At 40.9% G+C, this 24,512-nt stretch overlaps 1 protein-coding gene across 1 annotated transcript; it reads left to right on the plus strand.

Annotated features, from left to right (window-relative positions):
- Positions 1-8,124: 8,124 nt before the first annotated feature.
- COCH (cochlin) lies at positions 8,125-23,382 on the plus strand. Its single transcript, XM_004755153.2, has 12 exons — positions 8,125-8,194; positions 8,551-8,607; positions 8,696-8,743; positions 10,693-10,849; positions 11,665-11,798; positions 12,498-12,560; positions 14,052-14,096; positions 14,203-14,350; positions 17,718-17,821; positions 18,919-19,145; positions 19,330-19,846; positions 22,387-23,382. The coding sequence occupies exons 2-12, from the start codon at positions 8,574-8,576 to the stop codon at positions 22,560-22,562; spliced, it is 1,653 nt and encodes a 550-aa protein (XP_004755210.1). The 5' UTR covers positions 8,125-8,194; positions 8,551-8,573; the 3' UTR covers positions 22,563-23,382.
- Positions 23,383-24,512: the final 1,130 nt, after the last annotated feature.

Here is a 24,512-nt window from a genome sequence, read left to right on the forward strand (position 1 = left end):
AAGTGTTGGTGAGGATGTGAAGGAAGGGGAACAGTCACACATTGTTGGTAGGAATCTAACTGATGCAGCCATTGTGGAAAACAGTATGGAGGTTCTTCAAAAAGTTAAAATAGAACTATACTGTGATCCAGCAATTACAGTACTAAGTATTTGCACAAAGGATACAAAAGCACTAATCTGAAGGGATATATGCACCCTGATGTTTATAGCAGCATCGTTTAAAATAGCCAAAACATAGAAAGAGCCCAAATGTCCATCAACTGATGTATAGATAAAGAAAATTGGCACACACACACTGCAATATTACTTAACCATTAATAGGAATGGAATCTTGTCATTTGCAATTATGTGAATGGAGCTAGAGAGTATAATGCTTAGCAAAAGAAGTCAGAGAAAGACAAATACCCTATATTTTACTCATATGTGGAATTTAAGAAATAAAACAAAGGAGCAAAGGGAAAAAGAGAGAAGAACAAACCAAGAAATAGACTCTTAACTCTAGAGAACAAATTAATGGTGGGGAGATGGATGAAATAGGTAATAGGGACTAAGAAGTACACTTGTGATAAGCACCAGTTGATTAAATAAAAACTTTTTTTTTAAGTATATAATCCTGGGCGCCTGGGAGGCTCAGTGGGTTAAAGCCTCTGCCTTCTAAGGATCTCAGGTCATGATCCCAGGGTCCTGGGATTGAGGCCCACATTGGGGCCCTCTACTCAGCAGGGAGCCTGCTTCCCGCCCCTGCCCCCACCCGGCTCCGCCTGCCTCTGCCTACTTGTGATCTCTGTCAAATAAATAAATAAAAATCTTTTTTTTTTAATTTTTTATTTTTTATAAACATATATTTTTATCCCCAGGGGTACAGGTCTGTGAATCGCCAGGTTTACACACTTCACAGCACTCACCAAAGCACATACCCTCCCCAATGTCCATAGCCCCACCCCTCTTATCCCAACCCCCCTCCCCCCAGCAACCCTCAGTTTGTTTTGTGAGATTAAGAGTCACTTATGGTTTGGCTCCCTCCCAATCCCATCTTGTTTCATTGATTCTTCTCCTACCCACTTAAGCCCCCATGTTGCATCACCACTTCCTCATATCAGGGAGATCATATGATAGTTGTCTTTCTCCGCCTGACTTATTTCTCTAAGCATGATACGCTCTAGTTCCACACATGTTGTCACAAATGGCAAGATTTCATTTCTTTTGATGGCTGCATAGTATTCCATTGTGTATATATACCACATCTTCTTGATCCATTCATCTGTTGATGGACATCTAGGTTCTTTCCATCGTTTGGCTATTGTGGACATTGCTGCTATAAACATTCGGGTGCACGTGCCCCTTTGGATCACTACGTTTGTATCTTTAGGGTAAATACCCAGTAGTGCAATTGCTGGGTCATAGGGCTATTTTCAACATTTTGAGGAACCTCCATGCTGTTTTCCAGAGTGGTTGCACTAGCTTGCATTCCCACCAACAGTGTAGGAGGGTTCCCCTTGCAAACACCTGTAAATAAAAATCTTAAAAAAAAAAAAAAGTATATAATCTTACCAGAGATTAAAAAAAAAATTATCAAGCTAAAAAAATTGAATAAAGATTAATGTGTAATGAAGGAACTGGCTTTCCCCATACATAATTATTTGGAAATATTTTGCTTTAGCTTACACTCTTTCTTCCAGAAGAAAATGTTTTAGCAATAGTGTGAGTAATTCCCCAGAACCACATGTAGAGATATTTTATTTCAGATCTAAAGATTAAGCAAGCCATTGGATCAATTATTTCAAATAACCATTACTGTCACTATCATTTGACGATCCCACTGAAAATCAACCACATCTCCTAGGATACAGAAGAATGAATAATCCCACTGTGTGTATATGATAAAATGGACCTCGAAAGACAAGGTTTGGGATCGTCACTAATGCCCATCTATCTTAAAAGGTATCTGAATCACATTAGGCTTTTGCTCCATATGGATATATTTTAGAAATTACTGTTTGACCTGAATGTTAAGAATATGAGCAAAATCTGCTATCTTTGTGTTTGGAATACATAATAATATTTTATAATTATCTTATTATGCTAATCTATAGGTTATGTGCTTCTCTTAGATGTACCAATTTCATAGCAGACCTCAGAGTCACACACCAGTCACTCCCACTCAGAGATTTATTTCTTCTTCTTCTATTATCTTCTAGCTTTTGTTGCATCCATGACCTTCTGGCTTTCCTTGTGGACTTACTTGGCTATTATGAGGGGAAACATAGTATAACCTGGTGGTTAAGGGTACGGGCTTTAGAGAGCTAGATTTGAGTCCTGGCTCTGCACTCTAGCTGTGTGATTTGGGACACATCTTATAATAAGTCTGGACATAAGTATCTTCATTCATAAAATCAGGATGATATCCACTTTTCAGGTATGTTGCAAAAATTCTTATGGAGACATGTATAAAGAGCTTAACATAGTGCCAGGACCACTATTATTAGTAGTATTTTTATTACACCTTTGCCAAGACAAATTGGGCAACTTTCTGGCCCAAGTCTTGCAGTAAAAAAGAAAAGTAAGTCATCAGCAGAGATCTGCTGGAACTGGAAGCTATGAACCATCCTTTATACTGGGAACTGAGCTTCAATCTTACCCCAAAGCATTGTGTAAGACACTGGGACTATAGGGGAGCATATAGAATGGTCAGTCTTGAAGAAGCTTATAGCCTTTAAGAGGAGAATTACCACATATAAAAACCAAGCAGTAATAAATAGAGGAGAAGAGGCAAAACGTCGCTTGCAGCCGTGCTCTCAGTAATTTACATCACTGTTCTGCCCTCAAAGAGATCGAACATAACTCCCCAATCCTTAAGTATGGGTTGCACATCATGACATCCTTCCAAAGAGGACAGCACGGAAATGGGGTACAAAAGAGTAACTTTAGAGTAGAGAAATGTAACAAACACCCCCTCAGCCTCATGACCAAGGTCAATGTCCATAGTAGTAATTCATGTTGATAGGATCTACATACCCTTGATATGATGTGATGAGAGTGTTACTTCACCTCTGTGGCCCTCCTCCAAAAACCATAACCCCAACCCCATAGTGAGAAAAACATCAGACAAATGTCTATTGAAGGACATTGTACAAAATATCTGACCAGTATTCTTCAAAATTGTCAAGGTTATCAAAATAAGGAAAATCTGAGAAAGCTTCACAACCAAGAGAAGTCTAAGTAAATACATGCCTATTAGATGTAATGTGGTACCCTGGATAGGATCTTGGAACAGAAAATGGACATTAGGTAAAAACTAAGGAAATCTGAATAACATACAGGCTTTAGTTAATCTTAATGTGTCATTATTAGTTCATTAACTGTGACAACCATGCCATACTCATACAAGATGTTACTCATAGGAAAAATTGGGTGTGGAATAATAGGAAGTCATCTGTATTACTGATTTTTCTGTAAAACCTAAAACTGCTCTAAAATAAAAAGATTTTTAAAAATCAGTACAAGAGGGGGACATACAACTCTTAGAACATAGAACATACATAGAACATACAACTCTTGATCTTAGGGTCGTGAGTTCAAGCCCCACCTTGCACATGGAGCCTACTTAAAAAATAATAATAAATATAAATAATGTTAAATATTAATACATAATTTTATTAACAATATAAAATAATTAATAAATAAATGTCACTATAAGGGAGCAAGTGATAAGATAGAATGTGATTGGTACATTTATTCAACAAATAATTCTTGAGTACTCATTATGTGCTAGATACTGCACTGGGAACTAAGGGTACAGACATCAAAGAGCGATCAAAAAGAGGATGATGCTTGATCTTGAGAAGCTTACGTGGGATGTATGCTGGGCCTTATAACACAAATTTAGTAATCTGTCACAGCTTTCCTAGCCCAGGAGGGAAGTCTCGGTGGCCCTTTCGTGGCCAATGTGATCTCTATTATTTCTTGTTAAATAGGGGCAAATGTGATCCAGTCCATAGTGTAGGAATAAGAGGTGAATAGAAAGAGAACTTGTGTAAGACAGGATGGGTCCTGGGACAGCTAGGGGACAACTGAGGGAAAGCTGGCACAGTCAGTGTTTCCTAAGGCCTCCCAAACTCCAGAAAAACAGCATAACCCTCAAAGCCAATACACGCCAGGGGAGCATTCACCCAAACACAGAAAATGGCCACTTGGTCTAATCATCTTCACTTTATAGGAAAGGGAACTGAATTCCAGAAAAAGAAGGTGACTCTTAGTGGTCATAAGGCTATCTCAGAATCAACTTTTTTCTTCTCCAAGTTTTTACTTAAATTCCAGTTAGTTAACATATGATGTAATATTAGTTTCAGGTGTAGAATTTAGTGTGAATCAACTCTTTGATTTATCACTCCTCAGAAACTGTAGACATTTATTACATTGCTAGAAATCACTGAAAACCAAAAGGCTAGATGTACATACTTGCTTAGTATTAGACGTGAACAAAAACAATCAGGAAAACTAGATCCATTAAAAACATCAATGTGGTAAAATAACATAGGTGATGGGAGTTTTCAAACTGATTATGGTCTATAACCAAGCATAGGAGCCTATGGGATACTGCAGAATAAATGTACACTTGTCGAAAGAGAACAAATTCACTTTAAGGTCACTGTAACAGAAATAAAACCAGGTTGCTGTGTATTGTATTAGCTATGTAAACTTAGAAGGGAGCTAAACTAGCCTAGGTGGTGGGACAGGACTGATACTTCTTTTAAAGATAAGAATGAGAGACCAAAAACAAAAACACAAAAATTTCCAGGTAACACTAGATTCATACTTAGGTAAAAACAGAACAGAGAGGGGACCTATCAACCTAGAGCTTATCCATAAAGGTAATGAGCCAAATCTAATCCGATAACCATACCATTCCTGAGAAACTCTTTTGAGCCTTCAGCAGCATCCTGAAGTGTAAAGATGCCACCTAGGGTATTAGCTTTAGAGGTATTTCACTCCCTTAACAAGGCCAGCCCATTCCACACACAGTTAGAAATGTGACCAGACAGCACATTTAGGGAAAATTACTTTTGAAATTGAGTTTTTAACTCTTCTATTAAGAACTGTCTTTAAACAACAATCAGGCCAGAGGATGCTTCCAAGTTTTATGCGGGAAACACAGGAGGCATATTTTTGATGGAACTTTAATGAAAGGCTAATGAAAAAAAAAAAAAGAAAGAAAGAAAAACTAGAATTATTAACTTAAGTCTAACCCTGAGCTAAGTATTAAGTACCCTGGGCAGCCCATTAGAATCACCTGGGAGCTTTAAAAAATTCTAATACCCAGTTCCCATCCCAGACCAATTACACAAACTCTCCTGGGTGAGACTCAGGCTTCTGTAATTGTTAAAGCTCCCCAGGTGATTCCATTGTAGAGCCCACTTAGGAATCCACTGCTCTGCAGGGACTTAGTCTAAATACTGAATATCAAATAGTCTGGATTAAAGCAGGGTAAACTGACTAGGCATCTCAGGAGAACAATATCCGGAAATGTCTCCCAACTGAATACAAAACTATAATTTTATCAATTTGTCTTTTTAAGTCAAACAGACCCAGATTTCTTTGGCTTTCCCTCTCCAGATAGTCCCACAGTAGAGAAAACTACCTCTTAAGCACAGATATTTTTTCCCCATTTTACTTACGGTGAGCATGAGGTACAAAGTAAGTGAGAATGAGAAACCTCATCCCCACTCCCCCACCCTCCTTGGTTGGCCTTTCAAACCAGAAAAATAACTGAAGAACAACTTCTCTTAAATGTTTCAAAACAAAATAATTAAAATTGTATCTTTGGGTAAACAACTATGAAACTCAATGAGGTATTTCCTTTATTTTTCAATAGTCACAGACTCAGGGTCAATCATGGAAATAGCTGCCTAGTTTGGACTCTGCCAAACGGTTCAGTGAAATTACATCACAGGAGGGGTGTGCCCCATAGGAGTCCTGAATAGCAGTCACCCCTTTGGCCATTTGGGCACCTGCCTGCTGAGCTGTGAAATGGTAGCTTTTTTCCAGGATGTGAACTCTCCCTCATGATGTAGCATCATGACAATTTGCACAGCCCAATTGGGAGGAGATTATCCAACGCTGATTGAAGACATTCAATAAGCAATAATGAAAAGACAGTTTTCATAGTCCTGAAGGCTTGAAATTTCTCCCAAGAAAAATATCAGGAGTGGTGGCCAGATTTCTGGGTTTCTAAGAAAAGGGTTAACTGTCTACCATGAAGAGATTAAATCTTTAAAGCAGCCATGAAAATAAGAATAAAAAGCCTCCCAGACAACAAATGTTATTTAATGAGTCTCTTTCTCTTCAGAAGACATTCAAATAGTAAAGGGAATGAAATCAGCACTCCCCATTTGCCTGGAACAAATATTGACTCATTCCAGATGGAGAATAGTTGTAAAACCACTACAAAATTTGGCTTCCAGGTGATGGTGGTAGGTTTCTTTCCTAATACAAAATGGGTGAGAATACTACTAAGCAATAAAAAGGAAAAACACATACACGCCACAACCTGGATAAGCCTCAAAAACATTATGCTCAGGGGCGCCTGGGTGGCTCAGTGGGTTAAAGCCTCTGCCTTCGGCTCAGGTCGTGATCCCAGGGTCCTGGGATCGAGCCCCGCATCGGGCTGTCCGCTCTGCGGATAGCCTGCTTCCTCCTCTCTCTCTTTCTACCTGCCTCTCTGCCTCCTTGTGATCTCTGTCTGTCAAATAAATAAATAAATAAAATCTTTAAAAAAAAAAAAAAACATTATGCTCAGTAAAAGCAGGTGTATCACTCCATTTATATAAAATGCCCATAAAAGGCAAATGTATATATAGGAAGCAAATCAGAGTGGAGGGTGGGAAAGGGAACTGACAATAATTAGAACGGATCCTTTTGGGAGTAATGGAAATATTTTAAAACTGGATTATGGAGATGGTTGCACAACTCTGTAAACTCATTAAAAATTATGCGTTTTACACTTAAAGGGATGGATTTTATGGCATATAAATTATTGGTTATTCTCTGGACCAAAATAAAATGCTGTTCTTTGGACTAAATAAAACTCTTTGCGGGGGGGGGGGGAGCATCCTGCCACCTCTCCCGGGTCTGGAGGTGGTTCCTAGGCTGGCATGGAGGTCACCTGTCTGTCACACTCCCTGTGAATTCCGCTCTTAGTCCCATTTCCACTTGTCAAAAGTTAACCGGGATGACGGAGGACACATTACCAAATCGGCGATTCTGTGTAATCACCACAGGTCTGGGAATTTGGAAAAGCAATCAAGCATAAATCCTTCCTGATCTAGAAAGGAAGAAAAGGCAGATTCAGTGAGGGGCCCGGGCTACCTCAGAAGCGTGGCCTTACCCATTAGAGTAAATGGAGCCCGCTGGGGAAAATCCGATTCCTGCAGAAACCAAGTCGTAAGGCTGGATCCTAAGGTCGAAAGAATAACCAGTTGACAGAGTTTCTAAAAAATACCAGGACCGCGTTTGCAAACCCCAGGTTGCTTTTAATTTACAAGTAAGAACTCCATTGCCACGAGAGCACGAAGTTGTAAAGTTTGGTTCTGAGGCCGCGTGGAGCTGGTAGCTCTCCGGGGGCGCCAGGCCTCTGGGCGGACAAGCGGCCCTGCGCCCCCTCGGCCGAAGCAGCGCCAGGTTCCCCGCGAGGGCCGCAGCTCCGCCGTCGGGAACTGTGCGCGGGGACCGTCCTTCCCCAGCCCGAGCGAGGCTGGCCGCGCACGTCGGGCAGCCGCCCGGCCCGGAGCGCAGCGAAGCCTGCACAGCCGGCGCCGTGCACCCCGGGCTCACCCCGCTAGTCCCCAGCACGGGTCCCGCCGCCGTTCTACAGTCGCTCCGACACCCCTGACGCCGGGCCCCCGGGGGGCCTCGACACTCTGACCCGGGCCTTCGCGCCTCCCCCAGGGACGGACGCGGCGTCCAGGTGGCCGAGGTCCGCGCTGCGGGGGGGAGGCGCCTCGGCGCGGGACTCAACCCGAGACCGCGAGCAGGCGAGGGCGGAGCTGGACGGCCACCGCCCAGCCCCGCGGGACAGGCTCCCAGCCCCCTCCTCGCGCGCCCCCCGCACAGTGCTCATGCGCGCGGCCAGGCCTTTATAGCGGCGAAGCGAGCCGCGCTTTCCGCACTCAGGCGCAGCCGGGCGGTTCCGACTCAGGTGCGGAGCCCTGGGCGTCGGGCGGCAGGCGGCGGGCGTGCGGGTCCCTGACCCCCGCCTGTCCGAGTCTCTCCTTTGTCGTTCCCAGCTTCTTTCTGTCTTGATATCGCACCCCCTCTGCCCGGCCGGGATTGCACATCGATGCAGGGTTTGGCTCGATTTGCAGCCAGAGCGTCGCCTCCAGATAGAGAGGCGCTAGCTCCGGGACAGCGGCCTCTTAGGTCACTCCCTCCCCTCCACCGCCCCTGGGTTTCCGAGGGGTGCGAGATCTCCAAAGGGGTGGCGGGCGTAGCGTGGTGGGGAAGTGGGGGGCTTCCGTTCCCGGGAGCCTCCCTCGCATTCTCCCTGTCTCCCAGGTCCGAGCAGCCCCTCGACTACCATGTCTGCAGCCTGGATCCCCGTTCTCTGCCTCGGTGGGTACGCGCCCCTCCCCACCTCCTTCCCGTCGCACCAAGCGGGGTGGAGGCTGGAGCCAGCCCTCGCGCTGTCCTTTCTTCGCAGGTGTATGTCTGCTGCTGCTGCCGGAGCCTGCGGGCAGCGAGGGAGCGGGTGAGTTGCGGGTTCCCCTGTCGGGGAAGCAGGGCTCGGTCCAGGCGGTGGGAGGGGTTGGGGGCCGGCAGGTAGAAGCGCGCTCAGACCAAGCTCCTAGACCTTGGCCCCAGGGACCAAAGCTGGAGGGCGCCAAGGTTGCAGCGGCTGCCTGGCGCACACACATACCTACCCACAGCGGATCTGCCCCGGCTTACCCATTTCTCCCACGCGAGGGGGCCCCTGGTGTCGATGGGGACGCTCTTCCCAAGGCGCGGAGAAGCAAACGTCCCCGAACCCACACTCACACCGCGGGAGGCACCTGGCAAGCCGAGCGTCGGCATGGAAAGGTCAAGGCAGGGGAGTATTCGTTGAGTCCCACCGAGGGGCACCTAGTTTAAGGTTGTCCCTGGCGTTTGAGGACAGGGAGAAGGCTCCCAGACCCAACTTCACACGTCAGAGCTGACAGAGACAGAGAGAGATGCTTACATCCTTGTCCCACCTTGCTGGAACCCCTGGTTTCTAGGAGTAACCCCTATTTGTAGGCCCGTTTCATATTGGAGAGGTCTAAAAACCGTTTGTTCCACATGTAAAAGTCTGAGTATGGGCGTGTGTGTTTTCTATAATATAAAAGGCAAACTCTTTTACTAAATCTATCCTGTTCTCCTTGAAAGGAGAAATGAGAGTAAGCATTGCACTGGGCTGTTTTCAGCACCCCCCTCCCGCCACCTACCCCCATCCCCACCCTCCCTCGTTCAAGCAGCTAAAGGCAGAGCCTCTGATGACATGGAAAGTGAGAGGAAGGGTTAAGGCTGTTTGATCACATGTATAAGACTCTCGGGTATGATTCTACTGTTTTTGGTAAAGATTTTAACTTCCCCAGCAATCTAGAGTGTTTCAGAGCTGAGGAATCAGCACTGTATCTGGCATTCTGCCTTCCCTTCCAAAGACAAGTACAGTTGAGGGTGCAGCTCAACACAGCTTGTAGAAAAGGGTCGTTGGTAGAGGCAGGCTACTCAAATGGACAGTATTACCCTGTCTTGAAAAAAGAATGTGCTTTTTTGTTTTTTAAATTAACATCTGTTTCAAAAAGTTTTGGATAACCACACTTTCTTATGTTTGAAGAACAGAATTTAATAACATTAGTCTCAATATTTGTAGTAAATTGATGAGTTAACATACTATCTTACATTGTTACATGCTGCCAATGTCTACCTAATGTCTTTTGTAGTAAGAACTGTCTACCTAATGTCTTTTGTTGAAGAATTTCAATTCCTTATTAGTTTAGGTTGGTATGTAAAAATTGAGAGTATTAATGCTGTTTTCTAAAAAGGCATTCACTGCCTGATAAATCTCTTGGGACTGATTTGGAGCAGGAATAAGCAGGTTCCATTCAGATAAAAATGCTTCATTTCATAGAGACTAAATTCCCTGTTTCCTGTCCTGCAAGAGTTGGGCAGTGTGACCTAGGGCAAATTAACCCCATCACTTTAATTTCTGCATCTGTAATATGAGTGACTAAGCTAAATTACATTCTGTGAAGGGAAACATTTACTGGCTTCCTTAAATTAAGATACAATTTTAAGGCACTGCATTTGGAGAAAAACTGGTATGACTGATCCTTGAAGCAAAGGATGGGACCTAGAGAGGTTTGTGCATGTGTCTATGAAAATGCTTCTCATTGGGGTGCCTGGGTGGTTTAGCTTGTTAAGGGTGAGACTCTTGATCTCAGCTCAGGGCTTTACCTCAGGATTGTGAGTTCAGGCCCTACACTGGGCCGCACGCTGGGTGTGGAGGCTACTTAAAAAAAAGAAAGAAAGACAGAAAATGTTCCTCAAGGCTCAGCCCAGATTTAATATCTTTACCTCAGGTAACTGTGTCCATAGTTATCATTGTAATTGAGATTTTTTTTTTTCTAGAATGAATTAATAATGTCCTCATATTCCCTCCTTTTTTTTTTTTTTTTTCAGTTCCCATTGCTATCACATGCTTTACCCGAGGCCTGGACATCAGGAAAGAGAAAGCAGATGTCCTTTGCCCAGGGGGCTGCGCTCCTGAGGAATTCTCCGTGTTTGGGAACATAGTGTATGCATCTGTATCAAGCATATGTGGTGCAGCTGTCCACAGGTAAGCTGACACATGCAAGGGAAGAGGAATCCAAGTGTGATAACATCCTTTCCTTCTTTAGCCAAATGGACACCCCCACCTTCTTTCTTTTGGTGTCAATATTGACCACAGAAGATGGGTACATTTTGAAGGTTTTCATGAATATCCTTGAAGCACCAGCTACACAAAGGAAGCTTTCTGACTAAAGGCAAATTGTATTATTTCTTGATAGCTAGATCCCTATGATTTTAGAGCATGCCTAATCATGTAATATATTAGTGAATTTTTGCTATGTGCTAGACATTGTTTTAATTTCCATGACATCTACAACTGTAAGAGTAGATATAATTTCATTCCATTTATAGATGAGGAAACTGAATGCAGAGTTTCCAACCATCTTGCCACTGTTAGAAAGTGCCCAAGCTAGAACTGAAAGCCCAGGCTGCCTCCAGAGCCCATAATCACCACCCACTCTGCTATCCTGCAAGACTTTTTTTTTTTTTTTAATGAAGTCCAAGGACATATAAAGTACCTTAGAAAACTAAGAAAATTGTTTGGTTCTGTTAACTCTGAATCTCTGAGCTGTAGGGAATGGGATCCCACAGGTATGTTCCTGTCAACATTTAAGAAGTATGACAGCACAAAACTATTTATCCCAGGCCTATTTTATACCTGTGTCAGCAAGTTTTTCAAAAGACTGGCAGCATCCTTATGTATCTTACCCATGAACTATTTTCTTGATTAATCAGAACAATAGATGTAACATGGCACTAGAAGTCAGCCAGATACCCCTAAAAAAGTGTGGGTAGAATATCAGCTGCTTTTCTGTGTTACAGGGGAGTCATCAGCAACTCAGGGGGACCTGTGCGAATATATAGCCTACCAGGTCGAGAAAACTATTCCTCAGTAGCTGCCAATGGCATTCAGTCTCAAACACTTTCCAGATGGTCTGCTTCTTTCACAGTGACAAGTAGGTATAATTACATTATTCTTACTTTTGTACAAATATTGCTTCACACCCCCCAAAAAAAGTTTTCTGCTTTTCTTTATCCAATCTCTTTGACTCTGATGGAAAAACCTGCAATCAAGACTTGGAGGAGTCAGCAATGGGTTAGAGTCAGGGGACTGGACACGCAAAGACCCACTCAAGCTAAACCTGGCTGAATGGGGGAAGAATAATCTTGCTGTTAGAAGACTGCAGTTAGAAGCTTGCATTGTCTGTAGTGTCTGGGTGGCTCAGTCAGTTAAGCATCTGACTCTTGACTTCAGCTTGGGTCCTGACCTCAGGGTCCTTACCTTAGGGTCTTAAGTTCAAGCCCCATGTTGGGCTCCATACTGGGTATAGACCCTATTTTTGAAAAAAGAGAGAGAGGGAAAGAAGAAAAAGAAACTTGCATCGTCTACAATCAGAATGCCCTGACATTTACCAAGTAACACTAGATAAAAACACTAGTGAGTGAAAATGAATATGAATTCATTTTTGGTGATTCTTTTAAAATATGATTTAATAGCTAAAAACCCATTTTGGTCAAACTAGCATGAAACAAGTACTCATACAATTGCCATCACTCAATTACATATATCACCCTGTAGGCCCCTAAATTAGATCCATTATGCTTTGGTGGTAAAGAAGGAAGGGGAAAAAATAGTCTTCTCTTTATTTTAACAGAAGGAAAAAGTGGTACCCAGGAAGCCACAGGACAAGCAGTGTCCACAGCACGTCCACCTACAGGTATGAAATATGAAGCTATCTCCTAGTCGCCTGACACAGCATTTGGAAATTCAAAATAAATGTGTAGCTTTCCTTTTAAAGGAAAATGATACTAAACACAAAACAGGGGCGCCTGCTTAGCTCAGTCGGTTAAGCTTCTGACCTCGGCTCTGGTTATAAGCTCAGGGTCCTGGGACTAAGCCCCACAGTGGGCTTTGTGCTCAGCAGGGAATCTGCTTCTCCCTCTCCCTCTCCCCCTGCTCATGATTACTCTCTTTCTCAAACCTTAAAATTAAAAAAAAAAAAATTATTTATTTGAAAGAGAGAGGGCATGAGCAGGGATAGTAGCAGAGTTTCCCCCTGCTGAGCAGAGAGCTCAGCACAGGGCTCATTCCCAGAACCCCGAGATCATGACCTGAGCCAAAGGCAGATGTATAACTGACAGATCCACCCAGGTGCCCTCAAATCGATAAACCTTTAAAAAATTTTTTTAAAAATGTGTTTACTGGTATGATACATAAAGAAACATTTAATTTGATATTTTAAATTCCTATCCTTCTATTTTCAATTACAAAGTCTGCTACCAAATGTTCTCTTGAAGTCCTACTATTTCTTTTCTTTTTTAATATTTTATTTATTTATTTGACAGAGAGAAATCACAAGTAGATGAAGAGGCAGAGAGAGAGAGAGAGAGAGGGAAGCAGGCTCCCTGCTGAGCAGAGAGCCCAATGCAGGGCTCGATCACAGGACCCTGAGATCATGACCTGAGCTGAAGGCAGCGGCTTAACCCACTGAGCCACCCAGGCACCCCACTCCTACTATTTCTGATTTGATAAACCCATGCCTAGAAACCAGACAAAGTAAAAGTACTATGAACTTCCTAGTTTCATTTGGCACATGCAAAAAGGAATTAGTGTAGGTCCAATTTTTAACAAACAGCCAGGGATATCATTTCTTCAGACTTTGGCAGTTTTTTGTTTTTTGTTTTTTTGTTTTTTTTTTGGAAGGTTTTATTTATTTGAGAAAGAGAGAGAGTGCACAGTTGGGGGAGAGGCAGAGGGAGAAGTAGGTTCCCCACTTAGCAGGGAACCTGAGGTGGGACTCGATCCCAAGACCCCAAGATCATGACCCGAGCCAAAGGCAGATGCTTAACTGACTGAGCAACCCAGACACCCCAAGACTGTGGCAGTTCTAAAATCGAAGAAATTAAGAACATTAGAATCTAGCTCTTGAGTTTCCAGTCCTGCCTCCACTGTAGGTTTGAGAGACCAATTCCTGAATTGGCGGCATATTAAATATATAGGCCTGCAACAGTTCTGACTTGTTTCTTTGCTGGGGCATTGTTTTCCCAGTCCAGAAAACCATGAGAAGATTAATTTTTAAAGGAAATTTATTTTTTAAAAACAAGTATTTTTAATATGGACACTTCTTGTTAGGAGCTTTTCCCCATGTGGGCTTCTTGCTATGAAAATGTCTTCCTTTTACTAATGCCAAGTGCTTCCTTTGTTTCAGGGAAACGACTGAAAAAAACACCTGAGAAGAAAACTGGCAATAAAGGTAAGAGTCCAGATATTCGTTTGGGAAAGTCACATTCACTGTCCCTCTCTCCCTCCACCCCTCCTCTTGAAACTGCTAACAGAAAGACTTGTTTGGGTATTCACAGACTGTAAAGCAGACATTGCATTTCTGATTGATGGAAGTTTTAATATTGGGCAGCGCCGATTTAATCTACAGAAGAATTTTGTTGGCAAAGTGGCTCTAATGTTGGGAATTGGAACAGAGGGACCACACGTGGGCCTTGTTCAAGCCAGGTACCAATCTTGTTAAAATGTGGAGATTTGATGATAAAAGATGAATCCTTCTAATGGATACATGCATTTTTGGTTCAATGTAAACATATTGAGTTGTAGACAATCTGATTTCCAAACTGTAAATACAGGATTTAGGACTGCTAAGCAGACTAGGTAGGTCTAAGTGCTTTCTTTTTGGAATAAAATTATTGAGAATAATATTCTATTTGAGGACCAGAAGGTAAACTAAAGGGTTTTGTTGCTCATACAAATTACGTCTGCACGTATGTTCTGCTCAATTCCCAGTTCCTCTTTGCTGAAGGAAAAAGTGAAAGGTTTATTCTTCCTCCCTACTCTGTCATTCTTTTAAACACTTTCCATAGTTCCTTGGAGATCTGAACTCCATCTTTTTAGTTTTGCTCATTTAAAAATAAGATCTATGGCTTTTAGGATTATAATATGGTCACTATAGAAAGCTTCAAAAACATATAAAGTACCAAGAAAACCAGTTTCCCAAGTATGCCCCTCAGAGATAATCACCATAAAATGTTTTGTATCCTTTTTTTTTTTTTTTTAAAGATTTTACTTATTAGAAAGAACGTGAGCTGAGGGGATGGCAGAGGGAGAAGGAGAAGCCGATTCTCCACTGAGCAGAGATCCATCCCAGGAACCATGACCTAAGCCAAAGGCAAACGTTGAACTGAGTGAGCCACCCAGGCACCCACCTTTCAGTATTTTAAGAAAATTTGTTTATACACTCATGCGCATGTGTGTATAACTGAAGTATAGTTGACACACAATGTTAACATTAGTTTCAGGTGTGCAACATAGTGATTCAACATCTTTTATGTTACACTGTGCTTACTATGCTTACTATAGCTTTACTGTCTCCATAGGATGCTATTAAAATGCCACTGACTACATTCCTTGTGCTGTAGCTTTTATTCTCCTGACTTACTCATTTCATAACTGGAAGCCTGCAACTCCCACTCTTCTTCACCCATTTTGCCTACCCCCCCCCACCCCTCCTACATGTGCATGTTGCTTTTTCAAAAGCTCCAACTATAAAAATGTCTTATGTCCTGTTTTTTCATCCCTTAATATTTTAAGCATTTTACCAGATCACAATTACTCTTCAAAAAATGTTTTGGGATGCCTGGGTGGCTCAATTGGTTAACCATCTGATACTCAATTTTGGCTCAGGTCATGATCTCAGGATTATGAGATCTAGCCCTTTGTGGGCTCTATGCTGGCTGTGGAGTCTGGTTAAGATTCTCTCCCTCTACCCCCTCCTCCATTCACCTACCCCCACTTACACACTCACTCTCAAAAGGAAAAAGAAGTTCTGTAGTGTTCCTTTGCATAATTATTTGTTTAACCATTTTCACTGTTACACATTACATTATCATTAACATCCTTATGTCATCCTGTGCCATCCTTGATTACTTCAGTAGACTAGATTCCTGAAAGTGAAATTGGGTTAAAGAGTTCTGGCATTTTTAAGGCTTCTGATACAAAGTTCAGTTGCTTTCTAGAAAGTTGATCCAGTTTAAACCAGGTAGCACCAGTACTACAAATAATATATTCTATTTCATTCTTACGTTATTTTTTTTTTACAACTGGTTCTTAATTTAGATAGGTTGATAAGTTGAGAATTTAACTTTGTTTTCTACATAATTTAACCATTTGTCCCACGCCTTTAAGCAAATGAGCTTCTTATTCCATTGATTTGAAATATCAATTTTATATACAAATTTAGGCAAGTCAGTTTCTTTGATCTATAAGCTAATTCCACATCTTTTCCACTTTGCTTTGATTACTATAGCTTTACTGTACCCCTTTAACATCACAAGGGGCAAATTCCCCTCAGTACTTTTCTTCTTAATTTTTTTTTTTTTTTTTTGCGATTTCTATCCAAATCTTCTTCAAGATGAAAGCTACACTGTCTTTAGACTCAAACAAAGAATTAGCTTCTCTGTAAACTCCTTGGCTATAGTTTTTCTACTTTAGGAAGAACATCAGAATAAACCATGTCAAGAGTTTATATTTAAGCAAAATAACAGAATATATCATTAAGGATGCAAAAACAAGACTAAATCTCATAAATCACAATTTGGATATTTGAAAAGTGACCATTAAAATGAAAATGTTATCAACCCATAATACCTGATTTTGTGACCCAGCATTTCACCAGATATACAGAAATACGACCAGTGCTATATTTATGTCTCAAAACTCTTGACTTAATGACGATTGATAATACTAAGATCTTAAAATTTTATACTTACTGACTTACCCAAAAACTAAACACACAAAAAAATGGTGCTTTTAACTGTTTTTATTCACCAGGGTCTCTAATGAACACAGAGTAGTGGTAAAAAGTGAGCTGAAAAAATGGGGGAAAAAAGCAGAAAAAAATGAGCTGGAGCGCCTGTGGCTCAGTGGGTTAAGCCTTTGCCTTCGGCTCAGGTCATGATCTCAGAGTTGTGGGATGAAGTCCCACATCAGGCTCTCTGCTTGGCAGGGAGCCTGTTTCCTCCTCTCTCTCTCTGCCTGCCTCTCTGCCTTCTTGTGATCTCTCTTTGTCAAATAAGTAAATAAAATCTTTAAAAAAAAAAAAAGTGAGCTGAAATCCATCTACTATTAAATATGGAAAATCCAAAATCCTATAATATACATTAAGATCGGTAATGTCAATATCATTTATTATAACAAAAATTCCATATTGTAATACTTCACATTTTTTTTCTTATACCTTCTCATTTTTAAAATGTTGGTCCCAGTGTCCTTGAAATTGCCTCTTCTGACCAAAAACTGGAGTATTTAATAGACCCACTCTGTTAAGTGCTTCCAGGGTCTCCCACTGGAACAGACCTAACCTCACACCCAGCCACCTTCCAACTCTGTGCTGCCCAACTCTGCAGATTTCCATTAAGTCAGTGCTCTGAGCCAGGCCTGGTTTCAGGGGCACTATATAGGTTAGGCATGAACTCTGGTGCCAGACAAACCTGAATTTCAAGTGCAGCTGTGTTTTGTTGGGCAAGTTACCTAAATGTTCTGAGCCTCAGTTTCATCATTTATATAATAGGGATAATCGTTTCGATCTTGTAGAGTTATGATGAAATCAGCTGATACATGTTACATGTATATAGCATATTACCCAGAATAAAATAAACCCTCAAGGTAGCAATGGTTTTTGTTACTATTCTGCAAGATGCCTTAAAAGTCAAGTAAGGATGCAATTCCTTAACTGACTATGTACTATGGGATTGAGCAAGAAACTTAGGCATTGTCCAATTTAAAGACCTTTTTTAAGGTATATAATATTGCTTGTTTTACCTTCCCAGTTCTCCCTAGGTAACTTTTTTTTTTCATTTTTTCCCCTTAGTGAACATCCCAAAATAGAATTTTACTTGAAAAACTTTACATCAGCCAAAGATGTTTTGTTTGCCATAAAGGAAGTAGGTTTCAGAGGGGGTAATTCCAATACAGGTAAGTAGACTTTGGCACCTGGGATGCAACACAAGAGAGGGTTATGAGTGGTTGGACATTAAAACAGTTTTAGGCTGTTTTATAGAAGCAGATGTGAGACTTTTCCTCCTGACACTGAAATCTTGGCTAGGTTTGTACTTGATCATCTAAGATACTCAATTTGTAGTGGAAAATATGCCAAAGGACTAAGTAATATTGCTTGTTTAAAACGCAAAAGAGAGGAGCACCTGGGTGGCTCAGTGGGTTAAAGCCTCAGCCTTTAGCTCAGGTCAAAATCCCAGGGTCCTGGGATCGAGCCCTGCATCGGGCCTCTGCTCTGTGGGGAGCCTGCTTCCTCCTCTCTCTGCCTACTTCTGATCTCTGTCTGTCAAATAAATAAATAAATAAATAAATAAATAATCTTAAAAAAAAAACAAAACACAATAAAGGGGGCACCTGGGTGGCTCAGTGGGTTAAGCCTCTGCCTTCAGCTTGGGTCATGATCCCAGGGTCCTGGAATCGAGCCCCACATCCGGCTCTCTGCTCTGCAGGGACCCTACTTCCCCCTCTCTCTCTGCTTGCCTCACTACCTACTTGTGATCTCTCTCTCTCTCTCTGTCAAATGAACTTTAAAAATAAGTAAATAAAACACAAAACTTTTGTACTTTATTATTCTTATATTGGATAGGACAGTTAGCCACTTTTCAGTGTGTTAAAAAGAAGCAAAGATCAGCAGATGATTTAACAAGTGGAGATGGGGCAGAAAGAACTGGAGTAGCACTACAGACACTTTGAAGGAATATTTCTTGTTCTCAGTCTTTAGTGGTACTAGTCAGTAAGGGGCTAGACAGCAGAATTATAGGAGTGAGTCAGTTTTGTTTCTGACCGGTGTACAGTAAGGAAACAGGCTTTGGGAGGTGATGGGGGAAGTAACGTGGGTTGTGAAGACAAAGTAAATAAGCCCCATGGATGATTAAACTTTCCCATCTATTATAGATTATAGACAAGTTGTATGTAAGTTAAAATCTTGAGCTTTGGTGGCATCAAGTTGGTACAGGGAAACAGAAATGTCATTTGAGCAGTGGTGCTGCTCCAGTCTGCTTCTTTTTCAAACCTAGGAAAAGCCCTGAAGCATACCGCCCAGAAATTCTTCACAGCAGACACTGGAGTAAGAAAAGGGATCCCCAAAGTGGTGGTGGTATTTATCGATGGCTGGCCTTCTGATGACATTGAGGAAGCAGGCATCGTGGCCAGAGAGTTCGGTGTCAATGTATTTATAGTTTCTGTGGCCAAGCCTATCCCTGAAGAACTGGGCATGGTTCAGGATGTGGCATTTGTTGACAAGGTACGGAGGTGAGGGTGTCTTCTGTTATGGTCATGATTTAATTTTGGGCCTCGAGCCACAGTGCCAACTGGCCCTTATCTGAATTCACTTTGAATGGTCAAGACAATGTTTTTTACAACTGTTTTAATGTTTCCATAATTTTTAAGAAACAACTTTGGATCCCTTTTATGTCTCCCTCGTTTAGGCTGTCTGTCGGAATAATGGCTTCTTCTCTTACCACATGCCTAACTGGTTTGGCACCACGAAATATGTAAAGCCTCTGGTACAGAAGCTCTGCACTCATGAGCAAATGATGTGCAGCAAGACCTGTTACAACTCGGTGAACATTGCCTTTCTAATTGATGGCTCCAGCAGTGTTGGAGACAGTAATTTTCGCCTCATGCTTGAGTTTGTTTCCAACATAGCCAAGACTTTTGAAATCTCAGACATTGGTGCCAAAATAGCTGCTGTACAGTTCACATACGATCAGCGCACAGAGTTCAGTTTCACTGATTATAGCACCAAAGAGAATATCCTAGCTGTTATCAGAAACATTCGCTACATGAGTGGTGGGACAGCTACAGGTGAAGCCATCTCCTTCACTGTTAGAAATGTGTTTGGTCCTGTGAGGGACAGCCCCAACAAGAACTTCCTGGTAATTGTCACAGACGGCCAGTCCTATGATGATGTTCGAGGCCCTGCTGCTGCTGCACACGATGCAGGTAAGGTTCTTGTCCTTCTTCTGGGTGGGGACCTGAGGCATTCAGTGAATTTTGTAAATATAAACTTAACCATTTATTTTATAGAACAAACACCTACATTATGGCAGTCACTGTTCTAAGAGCTTTACCCAGTATTAACTGATTTAACTGTCAAACCAGCCAGATGAATCTCATTCTACGGATAAGGAAACAAATTCCCTCGAAACCACACAGCTAGCAAGTGGTGAGGCCAGTATTCAAACCCAGGCAGTGGGCTGAGTCCATACTCCTCAGCTCTGTATTGTTTGGGAGAATGCCCAGGAGAACCATGTCAAGGAAACATGTTACAGGGGCTGTTTGGCTCAAACTTGGAATATATGCCTGCAAAATCACCGTTTATAATTTACCATGAATCCATTTGATGTTTTATCTTTTTTTTTTTTTTTATAGTTTTGAGTCTGGCCTGAGTTTTCTAAGATAAGGTCAGCAGTAGACTTTAATTCTACTCCATCTAAACTTCCTTTTTAGTGTCTTTTTCTTCTTGAGATAATAAAAACACACTCTGATGTTGTAAAAGGGTATGAAAAGGCCTTCTTTCTCCCTTAACCCCAACCTTAATATTACTTGGCAAAGGCCCCTCATTCCTGAAAACATTAGCATAATGTGTTGCTGAGATCAAATAGGGCAACAAAACGCTGGCATCTCCTTTCCTGGGATAAAACTGAGTGATTGCAGTCCAATAATACTTAAAAAACAAAAACGCTAACTTGAGAGAGGGGAATTAGTAGCCTTGCATTTTTCTATAGTCTTACATACATCTTTTTCCCTTTTTAACTTCTAATAAATTAATCTCTTTCCTTTGATATATTAGCACATTAATGTACTTATATATTGATGGGATACTGTTTTTTAGTGGGTAGGGAACTGATCCATGGAATTTAACCTATACATTGGTTTATTTTTATATATCTGGTTTATTTTATACATCATGTACATTATACATCTAACCCAGATCAAAAGTCATGTTTGCTATCATACTCTTTAAAAACGTAGCTTACAGGGGCACCTGGGTGGCTCAGTCTACTGAGCTTGCAACTCCTGCTTTCATGTCAGGTCATGATCTCACGTTGTGAGATCAAGCCCCACATGGGGCTTGGCACTCCATGGGGAGTCTGCTTGAAGGTTTCTCTCCCTCTGTCCTTCTCCTGACTTGCGCATGTGCGCGCGTGCACTCTCTCTCATAAATGTTTAAAAATGTAGCTTACTGAAATAACTTATAGTTAATAGGCTTGGATTCAGGCAAAATTAAGTGAACTGGATTAATTGAAATATATTTTCCCTATGTAATTAGTTGAACGTCAGGAGGTTGGGCCAAACCATTTTCATGAAAATTATCCTTTAGGGATAGTGAAGTCAACGTTACAAAGTTAACAAAACCCGGAATGCAGGGTAGACCTTCAGGGCTAGGTCATAACTTTTTTTTTTCAAGCTGTAATTATACATTGTGTCCAAACTAACCAATTTGAGCTTGAATTTAATCTACAAGTGAGGAAACCTGAGGGGAGAATTTTGTTTTACTTTTTTTCTTTTTTTTTTCTTTGCCAGAGGAGTATTAACCAGGGGTAATAAATAGTTTCAAGGAGCTTTTACATATACTAAACCTGATCTATTTGTATGTTAAGTATTGACAACTCTTGGTACTGAATACTAGAAGGGGGATAAGTCTTAGAAGAGCAAATTTTTCAAAAACTCTCAGAACATGATAGGGAATTTCACCCAGAAGAAAGATGGTGAACAAATACTGTACTTGGGATTCTGGTGAATCAAACTAATGTAGTAATCACCCTAGCAAAATGTGGTCAGAGTAAAAGCCTTCTAGTAGTACAAGGGAATGCAGAGGTTATGCCTCAATGCCTAACTAGAAGAAATTATTCCAGTTCCCAGACCTTGCTCTTTTGGCTGTTTTTATCACCAGATCTGTGCTTTGGTCAAATTTCTGACTACTGGTCAGTTTGCCAATGTAACATACACATCAAAATGCAAGAAAATTTTCAATATTCATATTCACAGAGTCGCCATCCCTGGCAATGCAACAGCCTTAGAAAACCTTAGAAAACTTCCATTTATATATCCCAAATTTTGTGTCATTTATGCTGTCACATTGGCTTGGACTCCAGTAAAATTATTAATTGGAGAGATGATGACAAGCAGCCCATTCTCATGCTAATCTCAGGAAGTTTTTCATTTCATTAAGTGTCTTAGTGGTTTTTTTTTAGGATATCAGCTTACCAAATATTTGTCAGTGATCATGTGATTTATCTGTTAATGTGCTAATTTATACTGATGGCAGAGCTTCTTGTTTTGGTTCAACTGTTTAGTCATTCTCATTATAATGACATTAAAACCTACCTAACCATTTGGTGAAGGAGATTTAGTTCTTCAGACATTACTGGAGAGTTTTCGCTACAACTATTTACTAACTCACGAAAAAATATTTACATCTGATTTTATATATAAGCTGGAACTTGGCTTTAATTCACTTAAAAATATTTTCATTGTAGGTATCACCATCTTCTCTGTTGGTGTGGCTTGGGCACCTTTGGATGACCTGAAAGATATGGCCTCTAAACCAAAGGAGTCACATGCTTTCTTCACAAGAGAGTTCACAGGATTAGAACCAATTGTTTCTGATGTTATCAGAGGCATTTGTAGAGATTTCTTGGAATCCCAGCAATAATGGTGACATTTTGACAACTGAAAGAAAAAGTGTAAGAGGACAGAATGTATAAGTCATTTTCTCATAATACCAAAATACTATATAGCATAATAGGATCAGATACAAAACTACTATATTAAAAATGCCAACAGCTGTTTTAAGCACATAAGCATTCATTTAAAGCTACTACCTTTTAACGACAATTTAGAATTGTTAAACACTCTGCCTAGGCTTCATAATCATGACCCTTAGAAACTCAGGAAAGAGGAGATACTGTGCATCCAAATCTTAAGAATCCCAAAAGGTATATTAAATGTATAGAAATACAAATTCCATAGCTCAATAAAAGAATGATAGAACAAAAGCAACATTCCTTCTTTAATCATTCTGCATTAAATATATAAGGAAAACGAAACTTTGAGTTAACTCAGTTCAAATGTTATTTTGCCCCATAGATGTTGTCTTAAAACTAATCAACCATATTTGTTACTTACATTCTAAAAAGTTGTAATTATGAATGAAATGGAAGGAAATTAGGTCTGAAGTTTCTTATGTAGTGTATTTTCCTAATAATATAATGGAAATATCACACTGAACGAGATAGGAGGATTGCCTGGTATTTTTCTACTTATATCCTTAATTTTATATGTGTATTGATATATTTGGCTTATATGCTGAAAGTCATCCATGTACTTTAAAAAAAGCCAAGTTGGTAAATTTTTATTTACTATTTATACTTAGAAACATTTGGCATTGAGGGAAAGCACATATTAAAAAAAGGACTGCAGGAAAAACTATTGTAGTTTGACCATTTAAGCAATAAAACTGTTAGTGACTATTATTCTAAGCTGCTTTTATTATTCCAAGGTATCTATCCCTGGGACATGGTAAAAAATCCTACATTCACTATTTTATGCAGAAAGACCAATTCTGAATTTTTTTCTTAAAACTGTTACATTTATTCGGGGCGCCTGGGTGGCTCAGTGGGTTAAGCCGCTGCCTTCTGCTCAGGTCATGATCTCAGGGTCCTGGGATCGAGTCCCGCATCAGGCTCTCTGCTCAGCAGGGAGCCTGCTTCCTCCTCTCTCTCTCTACCTGCCTCTCTGCCTACTTGTGATCTCTCTCTGTCAAATAAATAAATAAAATCTTTAAAAAACAAACAAAAAAAAAACTGTTACATTTATTCAGTTTATTGAATGTCTCCTGTTCTAGGCATTATACACAGCCACTACCAAGTTAAACAGCATGAGATTTTTTTTTTTTTAAAGACTTTATTTATTTGAGAGAGAGACAGTAAGAGAGAGCATGAGCGAGGCGAAGGTCAGAGGGAGAAGCAGACTCCCTGTGGAGCTGGGAGCCCGATGCGGGATTCAACCCCGGGACTCCAGGATCATGACCTGAGCGGAAGGCAGTCGTCCAACCAACTGAGCCACCCAGGCGTCCCGCATGAGATGTTTTTGATTACTTAGTTCAACAAGTATGTTTTGTAATTAACATTATTTTTCATTACATATGCTTATATGGCTTTTGAAAAGTGATCAGAATTACCTTAAGGATCATTACCTCACCAAGAGTTCTCCCTTCAGAGGTGTCATCCAGTCTGCCTTATCTTTTCTACAGAGAGGACCTGCCCTCTCCCCCATCCAACCTATGCACCCTATATCCCTTCACACATACATTGATTCTATCTGAAACAACACGTTGAGCTGAAAAAGGTGTTAACTGACTTACTGGAATACATGTATTAATTCTGAATCTTTGGAGTCTAACAATTTCATAGATTATATAAAAGGGATCAAAGGACCACGTATTCAGAAAGGCAAAAATGAAATTGCCTTTAACACTACTTAAAATTTTGGCAAAATGGGGCATGGGAAGACAAACTGTGCCCACCCCTTAACAAAATGCCTCAAGGATGAATTGACTCATGTAAACAAGAATTTTCATTTAATTAAGCAAAAATGGGGTGCC

Source organism: Mustela putorius, unplaced genomic scaffold, assembly GCF_011764305.1.
Source record: "Mustela putorius furo isolate JIRA1106 unplaced genomic scaffold, ASM1176430v1.1 tig00003898_pilon_pilon_pilon, whole genome shotgun sequence".
NCBI classification, from domain to species: domain Eukaryota; kingdom Metazoa; phylum Chordata; class Mammalia; order Carnivora; family Mustelidae; genus Mustela; species Mustela putorius.